This window comes from Mugil cephalus, chromosome 18 (assembly GCF_022458985.1).
Source record: "Mugil cephalus isolate CIBA_MC_2020 chromosome 18, CIBA_Mcephalus_1.1, whole genome shotgun sequence".
Lineage (NCBI taxonomy): Eukaryota > Metazoa > Chordata > Actinopteri > Mugiliformes > Mugilidae > Mugil > Mugil cephalus.
In genome coordinates this window covers 11009865-11032921 of record NC_061787.1, presented here as the reverse complement: position 1 = coordinate 11032921, position 23057 = coordinate 11009865, and the positions used below count along the sequence as shown (strand labels likewise).

Here is a 23057-nt window from a genome sequence, read left to right as displayed (position 1 = left end):
GAATAAAATAAAAAATAATAAATGCATACAAATAAATATATATAAAAAATAAAATTAAAAAAAGTTTTAAAATGGAGAAATAGAACACAAATAAATATTTAAAAATAAATAAATAAAAACTGGTTTGAAATAAAGGACAAAGGGAAAAAATAAATCTATAAAAATATTTTAAAAATTGAAACGATTACTTAAAGTACTTAAAGTGTACAACTTCCTGAATATGTATGTCATTTGACAGGAATTAAATATTGCTTAATGACATATAATCTATATTTTTAACTCTGTGTCTTTTTTTATCCTGCGTCATCTTGAAATATGTAATAGTAGTCACTGAAAGTTACTTAATAAATGTTGTATTCATCAGCAGAACCTACAAAATTGTGCGATATGAATGGCAAGAATAATCATAATGAAAAACAATGAAACGAGTCCCTATGCAATAAGCCGTCACTTGTTACAGTGGGCCGTCCGCAGCTATAGGATGTGTGTCAACTTGTCAGCGAACTGAGCGCCATTGACTTCCTGGATGATTTAACTGCAGCCGGGCGACCTCGTGGAGATCACTAATATCGAAATTAAACTGTCCAAAAAATGTTTAAATTATGGGCTGCGGGTTATGGGAAAATCACACATCACGCAGGCTTATCATCTTACACAATCTGCAGTGTGTTCTCAAAGGTGTTGACTCAGAGCGGGCTTGTTTCAGGGAAGAAGGGAAGGGGAAAATACGCCACTGCTCCTCCTCCAGTAACTGACACTCAGCAGGGGACTCGACCCTGGCTACTCATTTATCATTTGTCATGGAAACCTGCATCACCTTTTTTCTTATTTTCTCATTTTGGTTAAATCATCATCCTTCTGTTGGAGACAACTTCCCAAAACAGAAATGTGATAAACCCCCGGTGACACTTTTTTTTCATGACAAGGTCACTAATTTAATTTCTTGTGCTTGGATTTTTTGGTTGAAGTTGGAGCTTCCACTTGTTTTATATTAAGCAGATGTTGGGGAGGTTTCAGTAGGCTATTGTGGGATATTCTGTTTCACCCAGATTTGTTTCTTGTTAGCAACCTTGAGGCTATTTCTTAAAATTTCCACCAGAAATATGAGGATCATCAGCTCCACGATAAAACATCGGATGCAACAGAAATTAGTTATTGTAAACCTTATACTGTGACCTTATAGTGGTAAAGAGGCAGCAGATGGAGATAAACACTTTGAATACTGAAGACAACACTGATTGTAAGTTGGTCTCGGAGGCAATTCATCCAACCAGAAACGTATTTAATTACGTTAATGATGCTTTAAAGTGACAGACACCCATAGGAAATATGCGTATGTAGTCCACATGGAACAACAATTACTCTTTCAACCCTCTTTCAACCACATGAGGCAGGCCGAATAACATCAATGTTTATCACAGACTGTGCGTTAAGACAGTTGAAGTCTTTGCAACGTTACCCATACTTCCCGAGGAGCGGTTTTTGAAGCTCAGTGCGGAGGCTTCGGCCGTCGCCATCTTGGCAGCAACGGAATTCGTCAAGTTCCTGACTAATTCAAAACCAAAAAGGGGGCACTCCCTGAACGACGCGTCGCTATTAAAACTTGATATTAATGAAATGAGTAAGTTTTACAAAATCAAAAAAAAAACAAAAAAAACACATGTCATTGAGAAGAAATTAGTACAAGACTGTTAACATTCGATTGTGAAGTTCAACATTTGAAGGTCAGCTGGGGCTGAAGCCGGCTGCAGTTTTTGGCACGTTTTTACATTATTTTAGAGCCCCCGTTTGTTAATTTTGGACTCCCTTATGGAGCTACTACCACTGACAAAGTTTCTTGGACTGCTTGTTAAGGTTGGAATTTAAAAAGAAACAGACTCAGCTTCAGGGGTTTGAATCTGAATTTAAAATGAAAAGACATCAAAGTCTTTGGGACTATTTCAACTTGACTGACATCAGATGAACATTTTCTGGCTCCAGAACTTCCAAGATTGAAGTCAACAGAATTTGCATAAGATATTTTGACTAGTCACAGTAGGGAAACCACAGGTGTGTCCCAGAACCTCCTTTATTATGTGTGGAAACGAGCTGTAAATAAGTAGGACACCTGCGCTTTCCTTTCTGTAACGAAGGGAAAGCACAAGGTGTGTTTTCATAGTACCTCTTAGATAATATAATATGAGATAAGATAAGCCTTTAGTTTTCCAGTTTCACGCAAGACATTATGTTAACAATTAACAAAAATGTTAATTGTCTTTCATCAAGTAGCACACATACCGTAACTGTAGTGGCTACTTTTGCAAGAGTTGCAGGATTTTTCTGCGATTCATCATCATTATGTTGGGAAATCCACTTATTACAGTCTGCGCCAGATCAATTAAGCAATAGTCTGAGCTGAGTGCTGTCAGGCAGAACAGGCAGTTTGCTTTAGCTAGCAGCTCCGTTTAATTTGCTGGAGATCCTCCAAAACTCATCTATGTCCCTACTACACGCAAGAAAGAACACAAATGTCCATATTCCACAAAGAAATGACTGGCACAGTGTCTGTGAAGGTCCTCAGTCGTCCAGGTCATGGTAATCCAAGACTGGTACAGTGTTGAAATTAGCGCTAGCTGACGTTCAGCGTGTTGGAACATAGTTGCACCAGATCAATTAAGAAATGATTTGATGAGTAGTATAAGGCGTAAGAACTTGACCATAGTTACTTAAAAATTACCATGAGCACCGGCAGACTGTGGTATTTGACTACCCAGGTTAACATTAACAACATTGTCTAATTCTGGTTCCTATCAAACCATAGTGATGTGGCTTTCAGGTGGGCACAAGCTACTGATGTTACAGATAAAAAGCATATAGACAAGCAGTAAAGTGTCTTCAAGAAAACCACTTGTTTTAGCTTTTTTTGTTGTTGTCGTTTTACCTTCTTTTGGATTCTGTTTGCTTAACTGAGAGGCTCCTCAGTAACACAGATCCAACTCAAATCAAATGTTGGTGTGAGGCTCCAAAAATACCTATTTGTCTACAGTCCTACATCCATCAAACCACATAGTACCCCTTGTATCCCACACTAAAATGCTAACTGGCTGAAAATGGGGGGCTTTTACAAGTTAAAACAAACTAAATGAATATGAGGAAATGCCAAAAATGATTCTAAGTTTCACCATCTCTACAGTCACGCTTTGCGTTGTCTTACAAAGCGCTAGTTAAAGGTTATTATTAAAGTGGCACTCTGAGAGGTGACTCAAACCGGGACAGTGCTTACCGACATTACAGTAGCTGTCACAGTACCCCATGTTGTGGTTTTACAGAGGGGGCCTTCTTCATGTAACACCTGTGCCGTGAGAAACCCGGCTGCCTCTTCCCAGCACCGACACACCACCGTTTACGGTACGTGTGACACAGCAGCAAGTCTCTAGAAAGGAAAGAGGAGGCTTTATGCTGAGCCTCCTCCTTCCTGCCGCAGCACTCTCACTCTAAAGCACTGCTCTTTAACATCCTGTGTGTGTGTCGGTTCACACTTGTTACAGATAAGACATTTTGTGGCCCGTCTGAACCCCTGTTTGAGGTTTGACGACAGGAGCACTTTCTTTTCTCTTGAGAAAAGTTTTGCATGTTCGGTCATTTGCATACACCTTAGCCTGAGCTCTGGTGGCTTTGGCTCTGGTTTCACGTGAATCAAAAAAGAAAGCAAAAACGGTGAAAGGCGATCGGCTGAGGAAATCTTTGTGTGGTCAGAGGAACATCTCCACAATACCCACAGAGAGTTTTACTGAAGGTGTTCAGCCTTTTTTATGGTAACCTGGGATTACTTTACTTAAGATTTTTGTAGGCCACACAATTAATACAAATAGAAAGGGAAATGGTAAGACATTGGTGTTTCAAGATATGTTACAGATATGAACAGGAACAGCACTGACTTATGTGAATACCAAAGCAGAAGTTTATTAAAGGCCAGTCTATCATATTTCTCCACCACATTTCATAAAAAGCTGAATGATTCAGTCTGTATACCTGTAGCCTACGTATATGGTTCAAGAGTGTAACATAAACCAAGCAATAAAGGTGCTATTTAAGTCGCTTACCACGTATTATACATTTTAAGACATTTGTAGTCCTCGCCTACAAATCTGAACCCCACTCCTACAACTCTGAACCCCACCACAGGTTTGATGTTTGTAGTGTTCTGTTTAGCGGTTTAGCAGTTTCATATATTTGCAAACGCCTTAGTCTAACCTTTGGGAGCACGTTGTAGTTTCACGTAAACCAAAAAAGAAAGTAAAACTTGTTAAAATAATTGACTGAGCATGGTTGGTTGGGTTGTGGTCAAACCTTTCCACAAAGCCAATGGGCTGACTTCGTAGAAAGTTTTACTTAAGGTGATCGGCTTTTTCTTGTAACCTGGGATTTTTTTTTTTTTCAGGTTTGGCTTAACATTTCTGTAAACTGCTACAGAGACATTTTAATTTCTGCCCGGACAGTTTTTCAAGTAAATTAAAGGGGGTGTGCATTGACGTCACTGCCTCCTGGGGCCACGCCCCCCTGACTGGCTATTAAAGCTTATGATTCACACTTATGCTGCTAATCTCCATGATCAACTCAGTGGCCGTAACCACGGAGACTTCACTAGCTGTGATGTCACGTGCATATCATTGTCATTTCATATCAAATAGCTGCCAGCATTGAGAGAAGTTGGGAAGTCGCTGCAATTTACTACAATGACTTCATGGCAGTAATAGTTAGGCTTATGGAACAATTATGTGAATATCAACAGGACTTGGAGGAAGGTTAATGCACAGAGCTGTGTAATGTATCTGTGTTAGATTAAATAAAATAGCCCATTTACCATCAACCCAACATCTCATCTCATCTCATCTTCTACTACCGCTTAATCCTGCACTAGGGTTGCGGAGGTTGCTTGAGCCTATCCCAGCTGGCATCGGCCGAGAGACGGGGTACACCCTGGACAAGTCGCCAGCCTATCGCAGGGCTAACACAGAGACATACAACCATTCGCACTCACAATCACACCTAGGGTCAGTTTAGAGTCACCAATTAGCCTAAAGAGCATGTCTTTGGAGGTGGGAGGAAGCCGGAGTACCTGGAGAGAACCCACGCGAACACAGGGAGAACATGCAAACTCCACCCAGAAAGGCCCGAGCTGGAACTCAAACCCGGACCTTCTCGCTGGGAGGCATCTAACTCAATCAGCCCAACATGTAAAACAATGATATAATTCGCAAATTTCACTAAGTAGCTAGTCTAACGCTAAATTGAGCCAATAGTACCCGATAACATGAGGTCAATATGATAACTTGCTGCATCCATTGATGTCTAGCAATGAATCTTCCACTGGAAGTGGAATTTACTTAAATTTACTGGTAAGGTCCGAGTTTCTGAGTCATGACCATCGGTCATGACATCTTTGCTGACATTTTCAGAGATAGTGGAGATGGATGGTGCGTTAATATAATGTAATTCGGGTGTATAGAAATTTCTTTGTGATTTCACAATATGAGAATTGTTGCTCTTCCCAACTGCCTCATCCTATGTCTTTGCATAAATTAGTCATTGTTAGCCGTGGCTTCAAGGTGCCATCAGTTCTCTGGATGTATGGCTGATTTATGTGTTTGAGAAAAGATTACATGATAGTTGTCACACATTTGACATAGACATTATAAATTTTTATTTAAAAATATGGTAGTATCTGTCAGCAAATAGAAATGAGATCATCATCTTAACATAGATAGCAACACTACATGATATTTATCACAAGTAAAAATTTAAAGATTCCCCATTAAACAAAAACAAAACTGTCAAAATGTAAAAAGGCAGAAGACACAATCATCAATTATCAGTTATGTCAAACTGGCCCACATGAATAAAAATATTTACACTATATTTACAGTGTTGTAGGCCAAAATGGCTTCCAGAGTAGCTCCGTTCGGAACTAATCACACTCCTACAAAGATCTGTAATCAAATCCAAATGGTGTGTTGCCAGACTCATATTCTGATCAGAATACAGTCTAGTCACACTAGGCCAACTGCGTTGTGTCTTGACATAACAATGTGACATTTTCACCAGCACGATCCACAGGGTTTCTCTGGATCAGAAGCACATTCTTGGATCTGAGACCTACAGGAAGAATAACATAAACTCAGTTCTAAGGTGTGAGGACAGAAACAGCTTCTCAGCTTCTCTTAAACACCTTATACTTACTCAGGTACTTCTTTGCAGTCGTATTGTATTTCGCCCAGGTCTTTCTTCAAATTCTCTAAAGATGCATTGGTGCAGTTCGTCCTGAAGAAGCAAAACTTTTAAGATCACTTTTCCTGTATTGATTTTTGATACTGGTTAATGAACATTTGATTTGATCTTACACAGCGTTCTTCTGTATAACCAGGACAACGTTCAATTTTTGCACCGTGGTGGAGTTTAAGTTCTTCACCTCGATGGATGCAAAAACACTGATGGTCAAAATAAAAGAGAACAGTTTAGAAAATAGTCACACACACACACACACACACACACACACACACATTGATGTTCACCCTCGTTACATATTCATAAAAACAATGACTTATATCAGACAAAACTAGGTACAAAAGCCAACAACAAGAAACCAATTTCATTGTTGATCCCGTTTGTATTTGCAGCCGGTGCCTGTGGCTCAGTGTTAGAGTGGATTGGACGCTGTACATGTTTGGATTAGGCACGGCTATTCATCGGGCTGCAATGTTCCGTCTCACCACTAGATGACACTAAATCCTGCACAGTGGTACTTTAAAACTCCAGTATGAGCCGCAACTTTGTACAGAGAAAGAACAGCTTCTTCCTAATAGCAACATGTTTTTATCATCATGAAGAATGTCATTTAGCCTTGTATAATAACAACAGGGTGGGTGTATTTTTACTTCACTTAATTGTGTATAAATGTACTGGGAAATTGTTGGTAATGGTTTAGTCTACAGCACTCGCGTTGTTTGTTTCCCACTCTGCGTTATATCAATTAAACCAAACGTATTAACATATTTTGTTTGTCACTGTTACATTAAACAGGGAATGAAATTAGAAGAGATTTCTTTGCTACCTCTTCTCTATAAATCTGTCTCGGGAGCAGAGCACATGCAGAACCTACCTTGTAGCACATCTAAGAAGCAAGGCTAAACAACTGGACTTGTTTGAGTCTTCCTGAAGACATTTCCCAACTTATTCAGGTGACTTCTTCAGCTCTGAATGAAAAGAAAAACACCCTAACATGACTGGGGGTGTCTGAGAATTTTCAAAAATTATTTGAAGCCCAGGAACAAACTGGGGCAGAAACTTGTACACTCAAAGGTTAAAACACTCCGGCAAAAGAAAAGAACAATGCAGTTTATGCAGCCTAGTACAATGAGGAATGCTCAGATTGTACATTTGGGAAACAAAACATTCCCTTCACAGATGCATGCCTCAACACAGGAGAGCCAGTCAGGTCAGCGGACAAGGGACACTTTATTGAAGACAACAATGTCCGCATTTTAGATTGAGAAGAAAAACTTCTCTCTGAACTGGGAACTGGGGAAGCGAACTAAGACTAAGACCTATCACTTGCGGAAGTAATGGATACTAAGAGGTTAATCTCCAAAGACAGGTGTGTTTTGTGTCTTTAAAAGATGGTTTCACCTAAAAATTGTATTTGTTAAACGTGGGCTGAAGAAGTCGCCTGGATGAGTGATGGGACGTCGTCAAGAAAATTCTAACTAATCCAGTTGCCTTTGTTTTAGCTCTGTGATTGAATGTACTATGTCCTGGGCGACTGAGCATCTTCATAGACATACCTCGAAGGACTGTAAGGCGTGTCGATGGATCCGTTAAGCATTGTTGTGACTTGGCCACAGGCCGCCTTGGCAAACTGCACACGGGAAGAAAAGTGCATTTCAAATTTAAAAAATCCTGTGTAAAAAAGGAGCCTCATTGATGAAGAACCAGCACATTGTGACCCTTTTTCTTTTCTCCTCTCCATCATAATCGCTTATACTCCGGAGGGATTTGGTGTACCTCATGGCTCACGTATGTGCAACTTTAACTGCTGTTCCACTACAAAACTGTTGTATTTGTCTCCGAGGCCTGTGAATCCTCGTTGATAACTTACAGCGGCTGAGACTGAGTTCCAAAAGGACCGGACAGGGTTGTTTACGCAGTCTGACCATCCCGGGCAGTCGGTGGTGAATGTTTCTATAACAACAAGTCACACATTTGTTAAGCTGCTCATGTACACTAAGACACTAAGAAGGTACAACATAACCACACTGAGGAGCAGGAACTTCCTGGAGTGATGCTAGAGAACCCAACAAGACTTGATGAGTCTTGTGGTTTTCCTGACTGCTTTGCAGAGGTGGCACATTGTCTATGAAGGCATCAGCAGTGAAGTGCTGAAGGCGTGTTCCACGAGGTGGGCCGATATCAGAAGCCATTTGCTAGATTTTTGTTCTTCTCGAGAAACAGAAGTGACTAAAACAGGCTCTGCTGGTTTTACACCTTCATCTCCTCTGAGTATGAGGATGTTTGCAGTTTTTCTTTTCTCTTGTCTCTCAGCTGATAGTAGCTCTTCTGATTTCCCCGACTGATTAACGAATATAGACCGCTGGCACCTGCTGTTAAAGAAAGTTATCTCCTTTCAAGTGGGCACGGATCACATTTGCCAGCTAGCCATTAGCTGTACTGTTAGCGGTGTGATCATCATTGGCAACATCACGCAACATCACAATTGTCCATTGTTTTTTTGAAGTGAGTTAATGCGTACACGCCTTCGCAGAAACTGCCAGTACTTGTTTATTGTTTTAAAATAATACCTGGGAAAGATGATTAGCGGGTTGGTCATTATTTCTATGATTTAGTTTCTCCACTTCTTGAGCTAAGGTGTGGCCAGAGCAATCCAACAACCATAAAATAAACATCTGAGACGTTATTCAGGTTTGTGTTCCCCTTTAAACATTAGAACTTAATCTGTAGTGTCTGTGCAAAGATGTCTTCAGACATCTCTGACATGCCTCAACCTGCTTAATTCTGAAGAAACACCAGTGACATATACATCTGATGTGAAAAGTCACACCTAAGACAGTCTTACCGGTGCTGCCCTCCTCCCCACACCATCTGAGGCCATCCAAGACAGATCCCAGCAGAGTGTCCTCCATGGTGATGAAACAATCCCTCTTATTAGTAAAATCATGCACCACGTCCTTCGTTTTGCTCCAGAACATCATCTAACCCACAAAACACAGTCAATACCACATTGTGAAGCACATTACATTCATTACAGCAGATTAAGACTGGATAAAGTGACTGGAGTTTACTCTGTTGCACGCTGGTATGATGGGGGCTGCTGCAATGAGAGGGTGGTAGGCTTCTGGAGGAACATTGCAAGGGTCCTTGTTGACGTAGGCTTGCTCGAATATGCTCCATACGTTCTGGCAGTCGTATCTGGAACGTAAAAAGGCAGGTGTTAAGGCTTAGCCTGAGGGAAAACATTCATTTGATGCATTTCTTCTTCTTTCTTCTTCTTCAAGTTTTTCTTCTTTTTTTTACTGTGAAAATAAAATAAATTACACCACTCTGCCACAACTTCAAAACCATCAAATGCATGCATCAATGCATAACACAGATGAGCTCATTACGATGTAATTCTGTACCGCAAAACCTGGGTTCTGTCATTGGTGCAGACCAAGTACATCCACATAATGTGAAAGCAATCATAATTCACCAGATCCTCCTTTCTCTTCTAACAACTGCAGACCAGGTACACCCCACAAGACGTGCAGTTTTTGGCTCACCATCATCATCATCATTATCATCAGCTTGGGTCATCCACTCCAGTTTTCCTGCCTCTGACACATCAACTTGGGGATGACATGTAATTTTAAAGAAACTATATTAAGATACCAAAAAATTAAAAAATTAAAAAAAACATAGCTGTATATTCACGGAAAATTCCCTTAACACAGGAAACGCGCTTTCATGTAATTCACAAACGAAGTGCGTGCAGAAATTACCAACAAAGACCGCATTAAAGACCGAGTCGTCTTGGTGAGTGACTTTTACCGTATCAGTAGACTATGTCAGAGAAACTCTATAGAGCAGCTCTCATTTTACTAACCGCTCTAAATGTAAACACAGACAAGTGCACTTGGAGAGCCAGTTTATCAGCAGGTTCACCACTGCTTTAACCATAAACTGTTAAAACTATTGACACTTACTCTTTGAATTTCCCACACCTGTCGAGAAATGTTCTCTTAAATGGATCCGTGTCCCGATTCAGCGTTAATCCCAGCACTACGCCGAGGATAATAATGAGAAGGACGACCAGGAGACTTGCGAGGAGGCAGAGTCGCCTCCGCTTGCGATCCATTGAAAAGTTGACACGAAAGTGAAAGAAGCGTCGAGGCGAAGTGAGGCTGGCGGACTTGTTTGTTGACACTAACACTGGAGCTCCAAACGTTTACTTATGGAAACGCGCAACCTCGCGAGGCTCTCCTCCAATCAGGACACGAGCCCGTTTTGGTCCAGGTGGACGGACCCAGGAGGAGCGTTACCATAGAAACATGTATAGGACAGTGGGGACAGTTGCAGCAACTTCTTACATATCCTTCAATTTCTCAGTGTTTCAGTATTAAAAAAGTCCAAAGTTTAATATATTTAACTCATATATGTTACCTACCTGCACATTTTGCTGACACGTGCACATCTAATAAAATGCCAGTAACCTGAATGAACCCTGATAAATGTTGCAACTGTCCCCACATATGCCAGGGACAGTTGCAACATAACGAGGGGCAGTTGCAACAGTCATTAAGATGTAATAAAACTCATACTTCAGCACATTTTTCAAATCTTTTTTTAGTTTATTTGAGACCAGAACTTAGTAAGTTGACTTAACAACATTTAAAAGTTTTTAAAAAAAAAACAAAAAACAAGTATACAACCATACATAAAGAAACCACTGTCAAAACACCATTCGTCAAAAGCCCCCAGATTTCTGTGAGTGATTATTTCAGGTTCAGGTTTAGCTCAAGGATCACAGGACAGTTGTGACCCCAGTCTCATCCATATTCCAGATGTCCTTACCCTCACATTTGTGTTTGTTAAGCAAACTGGCAAGATCATAAAACAACGAGACATTGTGGGCAGTTGAAGCTGGTGTTCGGGCTGAGGCTGGTAGCCTGAGGCCGCCGTACAGACAGACTTGACTGTCTTTTCATGAACCCCATAAACCAGGTCTCAGGGTAGGAGCACTTGTAGAAATCAGCCAGCTGGTAGGCAAATCGACAACCATGAGGATAGTGAATGAAAATAGAAGTAGAAAGGTAGGGTTCAATTTATTCTGGTAATTTCTCATATCTTATTATTTCATTGTCTCATATTGTTGCGTCATTCTCCCTATCTGCCCTCCCTCAAGGCCTCCACTCTGTTTTAATACCTGCCTTATGTGTACCACTTTAGTGCTGAGACCATAGAAAAGATCGGCTGCTCTTTTTAAATAATCTGCCAGGCTATCTTCCTGTTGGTCAGAGAAGACCCTCCTGGTAGTCCTGTCTTCATCTCCTCTCCTGGACCTAGCCTCTCTCTCTCTTTAATAAAGCAATAGAGGGTCAAAGGCAAATTGGAAATTGTTTTGCCACAGACCTCATTGTCCTGCCTTCATCCCTCACTACTGCTGCAGCTAAGGACAGAGGAATTAACTAAAAACTGCAGTCCCATGTTTACTATTTAATTTTACGCAATAGTTAAAGGGGTGTCACACGCCAAGCCCAACCAAGAACGTTTGCAGCTTTTCAGCTGGTTAAGCATGAAGAATGTGTAAGAGAGTGCATTGGTGATGCAGCTTGAGAAATAAATAAACAGAAATGACAAAAATAATGGATGTTCCAGCTGGCCTTTGTTGCCAGTAGTGCTTTATCTTTATAGAGTGAAACGAGGAAAAACGTGATTGAGAGTCCTTGCATTTGTGTTATTGGTAACTTGGTGTCTGTGGAGACAGTTTGGTTTTTTAAGTGAAAACATACCACCTGTAGTTACCACTTATTACCTTAGGGGTCGCCCTAGAGAATAGAGATATTCCAGAAATAAAAAAATGATGAATAATAATGATGTGAATAAGAATACAGATGAGTTGCATTTTCTTTATGTTGCATTTCCTTCTTCACCCACGACTGCAGACCTGTGCATGGATCCAAATCCATCATCAAGTTCGTAGGCGAAACCACAGTGATTGGTCTCATCTGCAACAACTATGAGGCAGCCTGTGGGGAAGATGTACAGCACCTGGTCGCATGGTGCGCTGACAGTAACCTGCTCACGAGCAAAATCAAGGAGCTCACTGTGGACTTCAGGAAGGAGAGAAGCAGCACGCATGACACCATCCACATCAACAGGATGTCCAGTCCTGGACCACCAACACCTCCAGCCTGGTCAAGAAAGCTCACCAGCACCTGCTTTGAATATTATGATACTGCGCTATATAAAAGCAAGGCATTAACCTAGTCTAATCAGAAATAGAAGATTAAAGTTTAGGTTGAGAACCACTATGTACATGAAATACGTGTTAAATGATAAACTTTTAAAATGTAACAAATATTTTTATACAGAATTGAGTATGACAGTTGTTCAGATGGCAACACAAAAAATTCATTTTGAGCCATGTTCACTGTGCCTTCTTGGACAGGAAGTTCAGGGCATTGAGTATAGATACCAGAGTCACAGTGTGCTGAAAGATGGCTTAGGGCTGTTATTTAAAAGTGAACATGCTGAGAATCGTCACAAAGCTTTGAATACAGGCTTGGTGATCTAAACTAAAGGTCAAACCTCAGAACAAACATGTTTGTCATCTTTGTTTTGTATGACGTCTCAATTACTTAATGGCGCCATGATATGGGCGCACTGCTAGATCTCTCCTGCTCTTTGTGTCTTGTGTTTTAATAGGTGAATGTAGTGATAAGAGCATTGTGGTTCCAAGTCAAAAAACAAACTCCAAGGCGGGGAAGTGATATGACCAGAATCTCAAAGGAAAACAAAGCACACGGTTCAAGGTACACCCTGCACGTGCTTGTTGGAGTCACGGAACTGGAGAATACTACTGCACTAGATGTAAGTAAAATATCCCAAAATGAAGTGAAAATCAGGTCGGTCAAAATATATGTCTGACAGGAGGAGCGTTTAGGATCCTGGATGCACTGAAGGATCATCAGGGTCCTGTGGACAAATACGATGACTGTTAATCCAGGAGGCTTTTCTATGCACCATTTTTGGGCTGAACAACAACAATAAAACGCACAAGTTTGTGCAAGTCAAGCATGTGAGGCCAATCTAGTAATGCTTGTGGTGTTATTTTTTGCACAACAATCCACGATGTTTAGGTGCAGTCACGTTGGTTACGTTCACGTGGAGAATAGAGCTTTTTTGACATGAGTAAAGTGGTTCTCCCATTGAATCAACTGGAAGCATCACGGAAGTCTTTTGTAACCCCAACTTAATTGACAACGCTTACGTCCATGTAAAGGCGGTCCATGTGAGGCTTCATACCCAGCTGCCCACAGTGTAATGTGCCTTTAAGATGCCACCTACTGGTCACTGTCTGTGCAGGTCCACTGAAAACCTCTGGACTGGAGGATATGAATCAGGTCTAGGATGGATCCTTGACTACATGATTCTCTGCAGGAGAGAAAAAGAATCCACATGAGTTATTAACATCATTGTTTTTATGAATATTATTTCTGACAAGTCATCATTGACCAACTGAAATTAAAAGCAGTTTTCCCACGTGTAAACAGATAAATTACGTGCCAAGGACAAGAACAACATTTTAGCTGCCAGGCTCTACTAAAGGTTTCTCTAATGATCTTTATACTTGCTTAATGACTTAGGTTTGCATTACCAAGATAGTGTAGCCATAAATAATGGGTGTGTCAGCTTAATAACAAGCCATAACATTTGTTAATACGTTAACGAATCCATTTTGATCCTGACTTTTATGTTAAATTTAGCTTCCTGGTAGTGACACAACACATGTATTGTATTTTCCTGTTTGCATCCTCACATATGGGGTCCATCTAGGTTGGTCACCACCTTAATGTTGACATAATTCACCCGGTGAGGATTCAAGCTGTCCAGTTCAACACTTCCAAACATGCTGTGGATTAAAATAAAGCACATAAAATACATTATGTTAATATAAACTAAATAAACTGACCGCAACACGTTAGCATTGTTCATTGCTTCTAACCTTCTCTTGTGGAAGGCGTTAACAATGGATCCATTCAGGAGAACAGTGATGTTGCCGCACGCCATCTCTGCAAACTGACAAGATATGTTACAGATATGAACAGGAACAGCACTGACTTATGTGAATACCAAAGCAGAAGTTTAATAAAGGCCAGTCTATCATATTTCTCCACCACATTTTATAAAAAGCTGAATGATTCAGTCTGTATACCTGTAGCCTACGTATATGGTTCAAGAGTGTAACATATACCAAGCAATAATATTTGTTCACAGGTAAACTGATTGTGGTAAAAGGTGCTATTTGAGTCGTTTACCACGTATTATACATTTTAAGACATTCTGTAGTCCTCGCCTACAAATCTGAACCCCACTCCTACAACTCTGAACCCCACCAAGGGTTTGATGTTTGTAGCGTTCTGTTTAGTGGTTTAGCAGTTTCATATATTTGCAAACGCCTTAGTGTAACCTTTGGGAGCACGTTGTATTTTCACGTAAACCAAAAAAGAAAGTAAAACTTGTGGTCAAACCTTTCCACAAAGCCAATGGGCTGACTTCGTAGAAAGTTTTACTTAAGGTGTTCGGCTTTTTCTTGTAACCTGGGATTTATTTTAATTTTTTTCAGGTTTGGCTTTAAATTTCTGTAAACTACTACAGAGACATTTTAATTTCTGCCCGGACAGTCTTTCAAGTAAGAGAGTGTGCATTGATGTCACTGCCTCCTGGGGCCACGCCCCCCTGAGTGGCTATTAAAGCTTATGATTCACACTTATGCTGCTAATCTCCATGATCAACTCAGTGGCCGTAACCATGGAGACTTCACTAGCTGTGACGTCACGTGCATACCCTCTATTGTAGCCCTTGGATTGTAGCCCAATGTCATTTCATATCAAATAGCTGCCAGCGTTGAGAGAAGTTGGGAAGTCGCTGCAATTTACTACAATGACTTCATGGCAGTAATAGTTAGGCTTATGGAACAATTATGTGAATATCAACAGGACTTGGAGGAAGGCTAATGCACAGAGCTGTGTAATGTATCTGTGTTAAATTAAATAAAATAGCCCATTTACCAATCAGCCCAACATCTCATCTCATCTCATCTTCTACTACCGCTTAATCCTGCACTAGGGTTGCGGGGGTTGCTGGAGTATATCCCAGCTGGCATCGGCCGAGAGGCGGGGTACACCCTGGACAAGTCGCCAGCCTATCGCAGGGCTAACACTGAGACATACAACCATTCGCACTCACAACCACAACTAGGATCAGTTTAGAGTCACCAATTAGCCTAATGAGCATGTCTTTGGAGGTGGGAGGAAGCCGGAGTACCCGGAGAGAACCCACGCGAACACAGGGAGAACATGCAAACTCCACCCAGAAAGGCCCGAGCTGGAACTCAAACCCGGACCTTCTCGCTGGGAGGCATCTAACCCAATCAGCCCAACATGTAAAACAATGATATAATTCGCAAATTTCACTAAGTAGCTAGTCTAACGCTAAATTGAGCCAATAGTACCTGATAAGATGAGGTCAATATGATAACTTGCTGCATCCATTGATGTCTAGCAATGAATCTTCCACTGGAAGTGGAATTTACTTAAATTTACTGGTAAGGTCCGAGTTTCTGAGTCATGACCATTGGTCATGACATCTTTGCTGACATTTTCAGAGATAGTGGAGATGGATGGTGCGTTAATATAATGTAATTCGGGTGTATAGAAATTTCTTTTTGATTTCACAATATGAGAATTGTTGCTCTTCCCAACTGCCTCATCCTATGTCTTTGCATAAATTAGACATTGTTAGCCGTGGCTTCAAGGTGCCATCAGTTCTCTGGATGTATGGCTGATTTATGTGTTTGAGAAAAGATTACATGATAATTATGACACATTTGACATTGACATTTTTAATTTTTATTTAAAAATATGGCAATATCTGTCAGCAAATAGAAATGAGATCATCATCTTAACATAGATAGCAACACTACATGACATTTAGCACAAGTAAAAATTTAAAGATTCCCCATTAAACAAAAATAAAACTGTCAAAATGTAAAAAGACAGAAGACACGATCATCAATTATCAGTTATGTCAAACTGGCCCACATGAATAAAAATATTTACACTTTATTTACAGTGTTGTAGGCCGAAATGGCTTACAGAGTAGCTCCGTTTGGAACTAATCACACTCCTACAAAGATCTGTAATCAAATCCAAATGGTGTGTTGCCAGACTCATATTCTGATCAGAATACAGTCTAGTCACACTAGGCCAACTGCGTTGTGTCTTGACATAACAATGTGACATTTTCACCAGCACGATCCACAGGGTTTCTCTGGATCAGAAGCACATTCTTGGATCTGAGACCTACAGGAAGAATAACATAAACTCAGTTCTAATGTGTGAGGACAGAAACAGCTTCTCAGCTTCTCTTAAACACCTTATACTTACTCAGGTACTTCTTCGCATTCGTATCGTATTTCGCCCAGGTCTTTCTTCAAATTCTCTAAAGATGCATTGGTGCAGTTCGTCCTGAAGAAGCAAAACTTTTAAGATCACTTTTCCTGTATTGATTTTTGATACTGGTTGATGAACATTCATACTAATGTTGTGCACAAACAGAAAATAATCTTACACAGCGTTCTTCTGTATAACCAGGACAACGTTCAATCTTTGCACCGTGGTGCGGTTAAAGTTCTTCACCTCGATGGATGCAAAAATACTGATGGTCAAAATAAGAGAACAGTTTAGAAAACAGTCACACACACACACACACACACACACACACACACACACACACACACACACACACACACACACACACACACACACACGTTGACGTTCACCCTTGTTACATGTTTAAATTGTTCCTAAAATGAAATGATATGCGGTGATCTCTGAGATCCAGTCTTGCATTTAGTCACTGCAAAATGAAGTAATTGCAATTTCTCCTCAGACAAAAAAAAAAAAAATAAAATTGAAGAGAAATTGGATAAAAGAGGGGATCATCCCTATGTTCCCTGGGTCCTATGTTCCCCCACGCCAGCTCCCAGAGAAATTATGGAGACAGCTTCAGAGCAGGTACATGAATACATACAGAGGAGATTTTTATGTTTAGACAGTTTTAAACAAAATACTGCATTGTTCATAAAAACAATTACTTATATCGGACAAAACTATGTACAAAAGTCAACAACAAGAAACCAATTTCATTGTTGATCCCGTTTGTATTTGCAGCCGGTGCCTGTGGCTCAGTGTTAGAGTGGATTGGACGCTGTACATGTTTGGATTAGGCACGGGTATTCATCTGGCTGCAATGTTCCGTCTCACCACTAGATGGCACTAAATCCTGCACAGTGGTACTTTAAAACCCCAGTATGAGCCGCAAAAAAACTTTGTACAGAGAAAGAACAGCTTCTTCCTAATAGCAACATGTTTTTATCATCATGAAACAATGTCAGTTAGCCTTGTATAATAACAACAGGGTGGGTGTATTTTTACTTCACTTATCAAAGTCAGCATTGGCAGTGCTTCACAAGGCAGATATAGAAAGAGAGAAGGACACACGCTGTACTTTCCTACAGATAAATCACCAAAAAACAGGTCATGTGTCTTTCATAGTTCAACCTCAACTTGGATAAGTAACAAAATTATTCAGTTCAAAATTATTATGCAGCTCTCTATATGCAGCTGACTCTGTCTGAATGATTGTGTATAAATGTACTGGGAAATTAGCTACGAGAAATTGAATTGTTGGTAGTGGTTTAGTCTACAGCACTCACGTTGTTTGTTTCCCACTCTGCGTTATATCAATTAAACCAAACGTATTAACATATTTTGTTTGTCACTGTTACATTAAACAGGGAATGAAATTAGAAGAGATTTCTTTGCTACCTCTTCTCTATAAATCTGTCTCGGGAGCAGAGCACATGCAGAACCTACCTTGTAGCACATCTAAGAAGCAAAGCTAAACAACTGGACTTGTTTGTGTCTTCCTGAAGACATTTCTCAACTTATTCAGGTGACTTCTTCAGCTCTGAATGAAAAAAAAACACCCTTACATGGCTGGGGGTGTCTGAGAATTTTCAAAAATTATTTGAAGCCCAGGAACAAACTGGGGCAGAAACTTGTACACTCAAAGGTTAAAACACTCCGGCAAAAGAAAAGAACAATGCAGTTTATGCAGACCAGTACAATGAGGAATGCTCAGACTTGTACATTTGGGAAACAAAACATTCCCTTCACAGATGCATGCCTCAACACAGGAGAGCCAGTCAGGTCAGCGGACAAGGGACACTTTATTGAAGACAACAATGTCCGCATTTTAGATTGAGAAGAAAAACTTCTCTCTGAACTGGGAACTGGGGAAGCGAACTAAGACTAAGACCTATCACTTGTGGAAGCAATGGATACTAAGAGGTTAATCTCCAAAGGCAGGTGTGTATTGTGTCTTTAAAAGATGGTTTCACCTAAAAATTGTATTCATTAAACATGGGCTGAAGAAGTCGCTTGGATGAGTGATGGGACGTCGTCAAGAAAATTCTAACTAATCCAGTTGCCTTTGTTTTAGCTCTGTGATTGAATGTACTATGTCCTGGGCGACTGAGCATCTTCATAGACATACCTCGAAGGACTGTAAGGCGTGTCGATGGATCCGTTAAGCATTGTTGTGACTTGGCCACAGGCCGCCTTGGCAAACTGCACACGGGAAGAAAAATGCGTTTCAAATTTAAAAATCCTGTGTAAAAGGGTTGTACTTAAACTTTTTTTTACAACAGACTGACTTCCCTAAGTAGTTTTTGGACTAGCGTGGACTAACGGCGTAATTGCAGAACAATGCTAACACAACAGTGCTCTAATATATATGCTCGCAACAGCATCGACTCTGTGTACATTCATTGTGGGTAGGGACTGATTTAAATATAAGATTTGTTGACTCAGTCAAAACTCATTTTGCTGTTATCTTTTTGGGTTTTCTTTTTTACACTTTGCACTTTGAGCTGCTTCTTGTGTATGACTGGGGTCGTGTAGTTGCGTAACAGAATAGACGACAGCCAAACAAAACTAACCCAAACCAGGGTGAATGTGTGGGCCTACTGCACACTCAGGAAAGGGCTATGTGGCTCCATGGAGACCAGCACAGAGCCTCATTGATGAAGAACCAGCACACTGTGACCCTTTTTCTTTTCTCCTCTCCATCATAATCACTTATACTCCGGAGGGATTTGGTGTACCTTATGGCTCACATATGTGCAACTTTAACTGCTGTTCCACTACAAAACTGTTGTATTTGTCTCCGAGGCCTGTGAATCCTCGTTGATAACTTACAGCGGCTGAGACTGAGTTCCAAAAGGACCGGACAGGGTTGTTTACGCAGTCTGACCATCCCGGGCAGTCGGTGGTGAATGTTTCTATAACAACAAGTCACACATTTGTTAAGCTGCTTACACTTAGACACTAAGAAGGTACAACATAACCACACCAAGGAGCAGGAACTTCCTGGAGTGATGCTAGAGAACCCAATAAGACTTGATGAGTCTTGCGGTTTTCCTTTGTTTCCTGACTGCTTTGCAGAGGTGGCACATTGGGTGTGAAGGTATGAGGAAATATACCAAAATCTCAGCAGTGAAGTGCTGAAGACATGTTCCATGTGGTGGGCCGATATCAGAAGCCATTTGCTAGATTTTAGTTATTCTCAAGAAACGGAAGTGACTAAAACAGGCTCTGCTGGTTTTACACCTTCATCTCCTCTGAGTATGAGGATGTTTGCAGTTTTTCTTTTCTCTTGTCTCTCAGCTGATAGTAGCTCTTCTGATTTCCCCGACTGAATAACAAATATAGACCACTGGCACCTGCTGTTAAAGAAAGTTATCTCCTTTCAAGTGGGCGCGGATCATATTTGCCAGTTAGCCATTAGCTGTACTGTTAGCGGTGTGATCATCATTGGCAACATCACGCAACATCACAATCGGCCGTTGTCAGTTAATGCGTAGACGCCTTCGCAGAAACTGCCAGTACTTGTTTATTGTTTTAAAACAATAGATGGGAAAGATGATTAGCGGGTTGGTCATTATTTCTGTGATTTAGTTTCTTCACTTCTTGAGCTAAGGTGTGGCCAGAGCAATCCAACAAGCAATCCAAAAATCTGAGACGTTATTCAGGTTTGTGTTCCCCTTTAAACATTAGAACTTAATCTGTAATGTCTGTGCAAAGATGTCATGACATCTCTGACATGCCTCAACCTGCTTAATTCTGAAGAAACACCAGTGACATATACATCTGATGTAAAAAGTCACGCCTAAGACAGTCTTACCGGTGCTGCCCTCCTCCCCACACCAGGTGAGGCCGTCCAAGACAGATCCCAGCAGAGTGTCCTCCACGGTGATGAAACAATCCCTCTTATTAGTAAAATCATGCACCACGTCCTTCGTTTTGCTCCAGAACATCATCTAACCCACAAAACACAGTCAATACCACATTGTGAAGCACATTACATTAGTTACAGCCGATTTAAACTGGATAAAGTGACTGGAGTTTACTCTGTTGCACGCTGGTATGAAGGGGGCTGCTGCAATGAGAGGGTGGTAGGCTTCTGGAGGAACATTGCAAGGGTCCTTGTTGACGTAGGCTTGCTCGAATATTCTCCATACGTTCTGGCAGTCGTATCTGGAACGTAAAAAGGCAGGTGTTAAGGCTTAGCCTGAGGGAAAACATTCATTCAACAGTCTTTGATGCATTTCTTCTTCTTTCTTCTTCTTCAAGTTTTTCTTCTTTTTTTTACTGTGAAAATAAAATAAATTACACCACTCTGCCACAACTTCAAAACCATCAAATGCATGCATCAATGCATAACACAGATGAGCTCATTACGATGTAATTCTGTACCGCAAAACCTGGGTTCTGTCATTGGTGCAGACCAAGTACATCCACATAATGTGAAAGCAATCATAATTCACCAGATCTTCCTTCCTTTTCCATTTCACCGTGGTCCACCTCGGTGAGATGATGGAGACGGGAAAGGGTCTGCGTGGACGCCCTGACTGAACAAACTGTGATTCACCCTGTCGCCGTTTCACCTGTTTTCCTCCCTAGACCAGTTCTAACCACTGCAGACCAGACCAAGACGTGCAGTTTTTGGCTCACCATCATCATCATCATCATCATCATCATCATCATCATCATAATCATCATCATCATCATTATCATCATTATCATCAGCTTGGGTCATCCACTCCAGTTTTCCTACCTCTGACACATCAACTTTAGGGACGACATGTAATTTTAAATAAACTATATAAAGATGCCAAAAAAATAAAAAAAATAAAATAAAAACATAACTGTATATTCACGGAAAATTGCCTTCACAAACGAAGTGCGTGCAGATATTACCAACAAAGGCCGCATTAAAGACCGAGTTGTCTATCAATCATTGACTTGGTGAGTGACTTTTACCGTATCAGTAGACTATGTCAGAGAAACTCTATAGAGCAGCTCTCATTTTACTAACCGCTCTAAATATAAACATGGAAAAGTGCACTTGGAGAGCCAGTTTATCAGCAGGTTCACCACTGCTTTAACCATAAACGTCACACGAACTGTTAACAAACTATTAACACTTACTCTTTGAATTTCCCACACCTGTCGAGAAATGTTCTTTTAAGTGGATCCCTGTCCCGATTCAGTGTTAATCCCAGCACTACGCCGAGGATGATAATGAGAAGGACGACCAGGAGACTTGCGAGGAGGCAGAGTCGCCTCCGCTTGCGATCCATTTAAATGTGACACGAAAGTGAAAGAAGTGTCGAGGCGAAGTGAGGCTGGCGGACTTGTTTGTTGACACTGACACTGGAGCTCCAAACGTTTATTTATGGAGACGCGCAACCTCGGCACGCTCGCGGAGACTCGCGAGGCTCTCCTCCAATCAGGACACGAGCCCGTTTTGGTCCAGATGGATGTACCCAGGAGGAGCGTTACCATAGAAACATGCATAAGACTGTGGGGACAGTTGCAGCAACTTCTTACATATCCTTCAATTTCTCAGTGTTTTTGTATTAGAAAGACCGAAGTTTAATATATTTAACTCATATATGTTACCTACCTGCACATTTTGCTGACACGTGCACATCTAATAATATGCCAGTAACCTGAATGGACCTCCATAAATTTTGCAACTGTCCCCACATATGCCAGGGACAGTTGCAACATAACCGAGGGGCAGTTGCAACAGTCATTAAGATGTAATAAAACTCATACTTCAGCACATTTTTCAAATATTTTTTTAGTTTATTTGAGACCAGAACTTAGTAAGTTGACTTAACAACATTTAAAAGTTTTTTTTTTAAAAAAAACAACTATACAACCATACATAAAGAAACCACTGTCAAAACACCATTCGTCAAAAGCCCCCAAATTTCTGTGAGTGATTATTTCAGGTTCAGGTTCAGGTTCAGCTCAAGGATCACGGGACAGTTGTGACCCCAGTCCCCCATATTCCAGATGTCCTTACCCTCACATTTGTGTTTGTAAAGCAAACTGGCAAGATCATAAAACAACGAGACATTGTGGGCAGTTGAAGCTGGTGTTCGGGCTGAGACTGGTAGCCTCAGGCTACCAGTATAGACAGACTTGACTGTCTTTTCATGAACCCCATAAACCAGGTCTCAGGGTAGGAGCACTTGTAGAAATCAGCCAGCTGGTAGGCAAACCGATCCGATGGTTCTTTAAGTGAAAACATACCACCTGTAGTTACCACTTATTACCTTAGGGGTCGCCCTAGAGAACAAATCGCAGATATTCCAGCAATGAAAA

The 23057-nt window shown here is 40.8% G+C and overlaps 1 protein-coding gene across 3 annotated transcripts; it reads right to left on the bottom strand.

The window, feature by feature from the left end:
• Positions 1 to 5659: 5659 nt before the first annotated feature.
• On the bottom strand, positions 5660 to 22137 carry LOC124996073 (ADP-ribosyl cyclase/cyclic ADP-ribose hydrolase 1-like). 3 transcript variants are annotated; one of them, XM_047568903.1, is made up of 8 exons: positions 21870 to 22137; positions 9336 to 9462; positions 9110 to 9245; positions 8135 to 8217; positions 7821 to 7894; positions 6381 to 6467; positions 6220 to 6300; positions 5660 to 6135 (listed from the first exon to the last, which is right to left on the bottom strand). In XM_047568903.1, exons 1-8 carry the CDS (start codon positions 22019 to 22021, stop codon positions 6078 to 6080), a joined length of 798 nt encoding a protein of 265 aa, XP_047424859.1. In that variant the 5' UTR covers positions 22022 to 22137; the 3' UTR covers positions 5660 to 6077. The 3 variants fall into 3 exon arrangements, with proteins under 3 accessions (XP_047424859.1, XP_047424858.1, XP_047424857.1); XM_047568902.1 differs by lacking the exon at positions 21870 to 22137 and adding an exon at positions 10236 to 10716; XM_047568901.1 differs by lacking the exons at positions 5660 to 6135; positions 6220 to 6300; positions 6381 to 6467; ... (2 more) ...; positions 9110 to 9245; positions 9336 to 9462 and adding exons at positions 16141 to 16616; positions 16701 to 16781; positions 16885 to 16971; ... (2 more) ...; positions 20563 to 20698; positions 20789 to 20915 and having other exon boundaries at positions 21870 to 22116.
• Between the last annotated feature and the right edge of the window lie 920 nt (positions 22138 to 23057).